This window comes from Bactrocera latifrons, unplaced genomic scaffold, assembly GCF_001853355.1.
Source record: "Bactrocera latifrons isolate USDA-ARS-PBARC rearing strain unplaced genomic scaffold, ASM185335v1 scaffold_105, whole genome shotgun sequence".
Lineage (NCBI taxonomy): Eukaryota > Metazoa > Arthropoda > Insecta > Diptera > Tephritidae > Bactrocera > Bactrocera latifrons.
Genome location: NW_017534464.1, coordinates 390,861 through 399,745, shown reverse-complemented (window position 1 = coordinate 399,745; position 8,885 = coordinate 390,861). Strand labels below are relative to the sequence as shown.

At 33.6% G+C, this 8,885-nt stretch overlaps 1 protein-coding gene across 3 annotated transcripts; it reads right to left on the bottom strand.

The window, feature by feature from the left end:
- Positions 1 to 165: 165 nt before the first annotated feature.
- On the bottom strand, positions 166 to 6,384 carry LOC108969687 (vacuolar protein sorting-associated protein 35). Of its 3 annotated transcripts, XM_018934570.1 has the most exons (11): positions 6,208 to 6,384; positions 5,639 to 5,852; positions 3,839 to 4,028; positions 3,027 to 3,760; positions 2,875 to 2,961; positions 2,655 to 2,803; positions 2,186 to 2,539; positions 1,563 to 2,126; positions 1,414 to 1,489; positions 1,234 to 1,341; positions 166 to 1,162 (listed from the first exon to the last, which is right to left on the bottom strand). In XM_018934570.1, exons 2-11 carry the CDS (start codon positions 5,714 to 5,716, stop codon positions 1,001 to 1,003), a joined length of 2,502 nt encoding a protein of 833 aa, XP_018790115.1. In that variant the 5' UTR covers positions 5,717 to 5,852; positions 6,208 to 6,384; the 3' UTR covers positions 166 to 1,000. The 3 variants fall into 3 exon arrangements, with proteins under 3 accessions (XP_018790115.1, XP_018790125.1, XP_018790134.1); XM_018934580.1 differs by lacking the exon at positions 5,639 to 5,852; XM_018934589.1 differs by lacking the exons at positions 3,839 to 4,028; positions 5,639 to 5,852.
- Between the last annotated feature and the right edge of the window lie 2,501 nt (positions 6,385 to 8,885).

The window sequence follows — 8,885 nt, the reverse complement described above, 5'->3', positions numbered from 1 at the left end:
TACTTACCAACTTTATACCATATAAGCAGGGAAAAAACAAATACAATTTTTTCTAAAACTTTTTTATCTCAATATTTATTTTTTCATTACTAAGAATTTATCATAATCAGCAAATATCTCTTTTTAACACTAATTTCAGTGTATCTACTTTATATATGTGTACTCTTTTTTTTTTTTTAGTTCTGTTAAGTCATATTGACATAATCAATGGGTAGTTGGTGCGCGCTTTCAGCACGCTTGCTAACCAAACAATATTGTTGCTCTGTTTTTGCATAACATATATCGCATTTTGTCCAGTATTCTTATTTTTTATGACCATTGCTTGCGTTTTTTCAATAGTGTTAATACTAATTAAAACATAATGATCTCAGGAATTTTATTTGTCTGCTTTTTAAACAAAACATTGCCTAGGCTTGTGTAGTTCAAAAGATAATAGGCAATGTTGGATATGAAACAGACAGATGTTTATAGAAATTGAGAATAAATGGGCGTCATTTTAACGATAATCAGAACAGCAACATAACAGTTCATCAATACAATAATTATAATAGTAATAATAATAAAAATAGTCTTCCACTAAGTTATAATAAATGGAATTTGATACAATTTGATATGGRAAACAACCAGCTGCAGCTGCAATATTTTCATACAACGAGGTTAATGTTAATTGATCATAATAATATCTTGCTTTAAGGACTCTTTGTAGAGTGTATAAAAATGTGTATAATAAGCAGCAAAAGAAGACAGATTAATTAAGCAACTTACACCAAAAAAAAAACATCTTTTTAGTCTAACCGAGGTTAACATATTGTTCGAGAAGTGCATGTGGGCTGGTGTTTCATATTTCATATGTATGTATRTACGTACGTACTTGTTACTTTCACTCAATCTTTACAAATATGCATATAAAGATAATTCAAATTAAAATATGTATGGTGCGAACGCAAGCTGTACAACAATACAAAGCGTTTTAAGTAATTTTAAAAGTAAATTATTYTCACTAATCGATGGATATGCCCGCAAATGAAACCTCTAAGCCGGCATCGTTCGACTCCATGCGACTCTTAATATGTGCTAAGGTATTCTTGTAATGCATTTCGATTTGTTTCGTCTCCTCAGTGGGCTCTAGATTCGGTAGATCTTCATTAATTTTAGCGATGAGCTGTAGAAAAATCGATAAACAAGTGTAATATCAAGTAAACATGCTTATTTGATATATTATACTTTACGCACCTGATTCAACATTGCCACGGTGATTAGTGAGTTGCCACGCTCAAAGTAGAAGAGATAGTGATTTAGTAATTCGACATATAGCTGCACTTGTACGCCAACGTCCAAGCACTTGAAATTGAATTGCACACAGTTATATAATGTTTTCTATATRAAAATGCAATTTTTATGGCTTTTACTCACATGCGCAATTATGCGTGCGCCCTTCTTCAAGCACTCGAGCGTGCGCTTCTCATCACGCATTTCGCTAGCGTTTTTCCTGCAAAGCAAATGCAAGTCATTTAGTAYAAAGCAGATTGATTTGTTGGTGTTCACTTTATTTTTGCACTTACTTGCCACTCCAGAAGAGTGCTGCACACGCCACCACACCGCGGCACTGATCGGGCTTCTTCAGCAATTTGGAAGCGGCCAGTGCRCAATTCGTRCGCAACGGCTCGGCATTCTCCTCGCTGAAACATGACATTTGCTCAAATGTGGACATGATTAACATGATGGCGGCTAGTTGCGCTTTCGAATCGGATATCTCATCTTCGTAAAGAGAGAATGCCTGCGTCATGAACTCATAAGCCACTGTCTCGTGATTCGAATAGCCGATTTCATCGATAACCAGCGCACCTTGCAGGTACAAGCGCAAAGCTAAATCAGCCATATCGGCTTTTGCTATCGCCGCAATTGTGCTGTGGCAGTATTGTAGTATCTTYTGACATTTCTTATCCCAATTTTCATCCTCTTCCGAAATAGCACGATATTTGTAGGCCAATTGGTAGGCGACGAAGATCAGTGGCGGTAGCACGTGTTTAATACGTTGTGAGCCACCGGCACCYAGATGCTTGCGTGCCGTTTGTAGGATTTTGTATTGCATGTCGGGCTCATCGGCCTTCATGTAGTGTATGAAACTGTGCGAAAMAACAGTTTACAATTTATATACGTAGAATATTAAAAATCAAAAATTTACCGTGCGACAATGCCTTGCTCTTCGCCGAATTCCTCAGGATCGACATTATTACCGTTGGCAGGTGCAGACACTTGTTTACCATCGGGTCCCAAAGGCGCKTCTTCATCTTTGATCAGCGGCGCGATTATAGTCAGTACATGTTCAACTTGTTCAGCTGTTGGTATAAGCGTTTCAAACTCGAGCAGATTCATAACCAAATAGAGTGCCAATGACTTTCGTGAAATATAGTCGAACTTGTCTAACAAGGGTGTGAAATTCTTCAGTTGTATGACAGTCAATGCGTTGTTGTAGAAATCGATGCAAATGCGTAGGAGGCGTGACAATTCTTGATTCACCGACAGAAAATGTGAAATGCTGCAAGGAAAAAAAAAAAAAACAAAATGAAAAGTATGAAAATTTTATTATATAAAACGATATTGGCTTTGTTAATATCGCATAAATCTGTAATGTTATAATGCATGTAACTAACTTGTTCATTTCAAGGCTTTCCAAAATTTGTGTGGTAGTGCCGAGCACTTTATCCACGTAATCAATGCGATCTGGATAGACTTTCTGCGCCAAACTCAGCAATGCAATCTGCAGAGATATCGTATCCTCCAGCGGCATGTCGATGCGCTTCTGAAAATTWGTGCACAAAAGGTTTAATAATGCCTTATAAGGAACTAGATATAGAAAAATTAAATGCATACCTGCACAATGTTTGCCACTTGAATGCTAAACACCTCGAATAACTCCACCTCGGGTGGTATAATGGACTCGATATCTGTGCCGCTGGTCTGTGAAGGTAAATTAAAAATTTAACGTACATTAATAATCCTTAAAATAATGTGCACAAACAAACCTTGCCACTTCTCTGGTTGTACGCTGCCAAGCGATCAATTAATGATATTATAATATTTTTAACATTCACACCAGTTTCCAGCTGTGCGCATGATTTCAGGAACGGATCTAACGTTTGCAGATGGAATTCATCGGGGAATACTTGTATAATACACTCCATGAGGTACTCTTGCGCAATGGCGTCACGACAACTGACCACTTGCTCCAAAATACCAGGCAATATGGAACGTTGATARTGTCCCAATGTGGCAGATTCCAGCTGTGATAGACGTACCAAATTGGTGCCCACTAATATCTTTAGCTCTTCACGTTCCTTCTCACGTCGCGACTTTTCGCTGGAGTGCCCCTGATGTTGCATACGCACCCACAATTTATTCATCTCGGCGAAATTCGTCAAAACGAATTCGATGGCATCTAATATATTGCCTTCGTGTTCATTTTCAGCCATCAGCACATCGGGCAGTATATTGCGTGTGCATTGCAACAGATAGTTACGTAAGAATAGACCACGTAAAGGATGTTGCACACCGCGACACATTTCCACCAAATCTTTGAGTATGCTGCGTTTTAGCGTTGAATCCTTTTTGATGTACACAATGCCAACGGTTATGAGCAGATATAGACGCGGCACAATCGTATGCGAATATTGCACAAGTTCATAGAAATCTGTCTCCTTCTTGCCCTTCTCGCTCAAATACAATTCCAAGTGACAGAGCTCATCTGTGATGGCCATATCTAAAGGAGTCATTTTTATTTTTATAAGAAAATTTACATTTAGTAATATTTTTAGTAGTAAGTGCACGGCATACTCACACAACTCGTAGTAGCTCTTCGGCGATAGCATTGATGTGCGTAATTCGCTTAACATTGTGCTGGCACATTTGAGTGCATCCAAAATGCGCTCCTTGTCCAAGAAGTGATTCATCTGAAATGCCTGCTTTCGCGCTGTGCCAATAGCATCAGCTAGCAGCTTCTCTTGATCGTCTAAACCACCCGGCATGGTCTGGAATTTTGTATTTATTTATGGGAAATATTAAATAGAATACATATTAATATGAGCGGCAGAGTGTAAATGCAGGTATAAAGACGCAAGTCGCGTTGCCATATTCTACAACATTGTTTAGCGTAGTTGCATTCTTATTTCAATTATGATTTGCGACTTGATATCAATTGAACAAGAGTCAACAACGAACGAAAGAGTCCCACATACATTTACATATGTATATATGTATGTAAATACATACATACATAAATACGTATGCATATCGCATAAATTTATTTTTAATAAAGACGCGCTACATATAAACACACACACACACACACATATGTAAAAGTTCCTATATAGCAAATGTTGATATGGACCTGGTGTAGAAGTGCAATTTGACAACGGCAACACCAATTAGTACCAATGTAAAAAAATGCACAGRCACAAATTTATTTGTGAATTTCTTTCCATAACCACAACTACAATAAATGAATGAACAAATGTACGTATGTCTTACCCAACAATTATAAATGTACACAAAATTTACAAACATATAAAAGTTAAATAACAAGACGCCAATGATAAGCACGCTTATTGAGGTTAAAGTGGTGGGATCTGAGAAAAATAATACTTACATTTTTTAAGATAATTTTTGGAAGGAAAAAGAGTCACGGTTTTTATGGAAACAATCAAGTTGAAAGTAAATAAAAATTKTAATAAAAAAATTAGAATACAAATGAAATTTAGTATTACTAATACGAATGGCTGCTCTGACTTGGGGGCGGTGATCGTACAAATGTGTGGTAGCATTTTCGTTATATTTGGAAACTRAGTTCTTTTTTTAAGAATATTGAACACAATCACTTATTGTTTAAACATTTCAATCAATTCGCGCCTTRTATGGGGTGTGTACCAACAAAAATTGATGCARAACATAAATTTTATRGAAAATTGTTAAAGAAATGCATAAAAATAATATAGAACAATAAATAAAAACTTAAATAAGATAAAACATTAGTTGTATTCAAAGAATTGATAGAGAATCTTTTCCTTATTTATGGTATAGTATATTTCTGCCTAMTTAAATGGCATTGTAAGTTAATTGAAGGGTTATGAAACATGTAAAAATATATATAATTTATATTGAGATCTTACTTAAGCAGCAGTAGTTAAAAAATTGACTGGTAATCGGTAACAGCCAATATAAGGCAATSCATTTAATTCGACACTTATCAACGGCTCTTAAGAAAATAATTTATTCAGCATAACGATTTCCCCGACAATATACCAGAGGAACAAAAGCACAAACATAAAATTACTGCAAACATAGATAAATAAATGAGGATTGCACCACGATTCAGGGTCTATTGTGCTGCAAACATAAACCCTCTGCTGAGTTGTAAGTAGATTAAATTACTTCTTCAGCCCACAAGGCAACATATRCAAAACCTACAAGACAGTTATATTATGAAACAAATAAGTAAAGGTTTGTTTTGCGAATRAGAAGGTGTTAGGAGTATGGTCGGGGTTTGTTGAAAGTGGGTGTATACTAGTTAGCCAATAAGTGTTGCTACTTTTGYMATTTACTTTATTAGATATATGTGTGCTTTTGCATTTGTATCATTTACCATGCGGCGTTCGCCACTGCGGCCATTGACGCCACCACCGCCACTTGGGCTGTAAGAAGTTGAGTTCCATGGATACATGCCGACCGCCGTTGTGCCAGTTGTGGGCGTAGTAAAATTGTCTTRCTCGATATGTGTGTTTATGGGATATTTAGTTTGTTAATGCAACGTTTTCCGTTATATGTGATAAATCGCAAATGTGTTGAAGAATTGCAAACTTTTGAGGAAGAAACATATAATGTTTTTGTATTTTAGGTAAACTTAGATTGCTCTTTCTGAATAATTTTAACTAAAACGTTCTAATCAGCACTCTACATATTCTATGTACGAAAAATCTTATGAAGTGCAGGTGTGTGTTGGTTAACACCTTTTAAAATACTTTAACAGCAATTCTCCTGCACTCTGTTTATTTCATTCACACCGCAAAATTATACACTTTTTTTTTTAGTTTTTACTCTTTAAGCAAAGACAACTTTCGTATCACTGCTTTTTTCATAACATTTTAATTGCCTCAACCTCCTCCGTTTTTAAATTGGAAGTGAAGCTGCTTTCGGTCAACGCTGCTCACTTACCATAATATATTCGCCTCTGTGTTTTTATGAAATATTGAAGCGTATAGCCTTATTAATATTGCCTATTTTAATGTTTTAAACAATCAAGTATTGTATTTTGTTTAACTATTAATAATTAGTTACAAAATTTCCTGCAGCACCAATGAATCTTTTCTTTCCGATTTTCACTAACTTTGACATTTCACTTTGCTGACGAATGTTTTGTTGTTTTTACAGTAATTCGTGTTGTCAATGGAAAGAAAGTGTAAAATGTCAAATTGACGATAACAGAGTTGCTTTAATGGTGAAAAATTGTTGCGAAAATTTAGGGATATTTCAATTTGGGGATATTTACTGTTTTGGATGAGCATGTTTCACCACTTAMCATCAGTATCATGAAAATAGCAGAATTGAGCGTTTTCTGTGTTAAAGCAGAGAACTTATGCTATTTCCGATGTTAAGGAATGTACGCTTACAGATTCGCATATTTACAATGCGYAACCGACTCTGCATATAATTTATAAATATATGTCCTTTTTTGCTGCTTTTGAGAGCTTCGGCGCCATCTAGTAGTGATTTATTTTACCTTTTTGAATTATTATCCACGTACTCTACGTATTTCAGTTTAATTCAATTCTATTATAATAAATAAGCAAACTTGTATATAATGTAAAAATTTTTTTAAAAATGAAAATAAATGTATTTATTTTACTTACCATATTAATCCTTTACTTATTAAAACTATTTCTCTCTTAATTTTTTAAGTTTATTTTCACGATTTTACTTAGAAAAAATAATGCAGTTATGGTTTTTTTATTTTTAATTAAATTTAAATAATAAATACATTGATATACATAATTATGTATTCATTTAACAATTTACATTTCTTTTTCTAACCAATCAAACTAGCTATATCTGACCTGGTCTACGAAAAGGGAGCTAACGTGGGAAAACTAGTTTTCTGGGAAACAGCTGTTAAAAATCTCATCTTCTATCCGAATCAACTAAAAAGTGAAAATTGATTTTTTGGATTTTTTGACACCTAAGCCCCCTTTYCGTAGACCAGGTCACATACATTCTCAGTAAGAATCGCAAAAATATGTATGCTACAGTTTTCAGTTTACCGTTATAGGTACATATTTGCATTTTTTGTGCTACAATGTGTTCAATTTTCAAAATACTCTTGCGCTTCACTCAATTTGCTAAACCCGTAACCACTTACATTTCCATTCTGTACAAACAATGCGAGTCTGTTATGTATTTAAATACCTTTACATATTTAGTAAACACCATTAGTTGAAAAATGTTTTTTTTCTGGAACGACAATTATACATCTGTATGTATTTTTGTGTAAATATAAATTTTATTTTCTTAACTTTTTTTTTTACTAAATTTATATATGCATATGTATATGAATGTAAATACCTATGCGTCTTATTATGCATGAAAAAATGTGAAATCATTCCACTTTACTTTTATTTTATTTGCTCGATTACGATTTAATTGGACACACACAAATACAAAAAACGTCGAGTTGTTCTAATTTTTTTTTTTTTTGTTATATTTTTAATTAATGTTTTACTCTTCGAGAAGAGCGTATATATTCCTCTAACGAATCGATTATGCAATTTGCGTGGCACTTGAGTCGGTAAATCGCAATTTTTTTCAATTTCAAATTTCAACATGATTCAAGTCGTTTGTGTTGCGCAATTGGGGGTTTCAGTGCCGACCTGCCATAATCGATTGTTTAATATTTTAATTCCATTGTGCAGCATATTTGATTTTATTCAAGTTTTTATTTTTTTTTTAATTCCATTGTGCAGCATATTTGATTTTATTCAAGTTTTTATTTTTTTTTATTTTATATTTTTGTTTTGTTTTTGTAAATTAAGTTTATCACTCACTAATGTATATGTTAATAAAGTGGTTTTCTAGTTACGTCCAACATTGTGGGAAAGGACTAATATGGGTACAAAAATGTGCAATTCAWTTACCGTTAGTCGAATTTATATATTATTATTTTTTATTACGGTACATTTACTTATTATGCGAAAACATTTAGAGCTTAACACCGGAATAATTAAAACAATTTTTGATTTTCTATTTAAATTACTGCTTGTTGTTTTTTTTTTATGTTTTTTGAGTAAACATGTTTTTAATTAAGCACGTATAAAATATTTGCTATTTATTTAATTTTTCAATTTATGTTTGTGTATGTATTTGCGTATATATGTGTGTGTTAATTGATTATACGTTTTATTAAAGTTTTAATACCAATTTTTGATTAACTTATTCGTTTTATTACGAAATTTGGAATACTTACTTTGTTTTAAATTTAATTTTAATGTAAACAGTAACTTATATTTTGTAAAGAAATATCGCCAACAAGAAACCATATTATCGTTTTATATAAAAAAAATTTAATATTTTTTTCATAAAAACATTTCTCATAGTTATAGTTAAACATCAAATGTACTGTAGTCATACCTGTCTCTTATACACATCTAGATTATTTTTAGTAGTAAGTGCACGGCATACTCACACAACTCGTAGTAGCTCTTCGGCGATAGCATTGATGTGCGTAATTCGCTTAACATTGTGCTAGCACATTTGAGTGCATCCAAAATGCGCTCCTTGTCCAAGAAGTGATTCATCTGAAATGCCTGCTTTCGCGCTGTGCCAATAGCATCAGCTAGCAG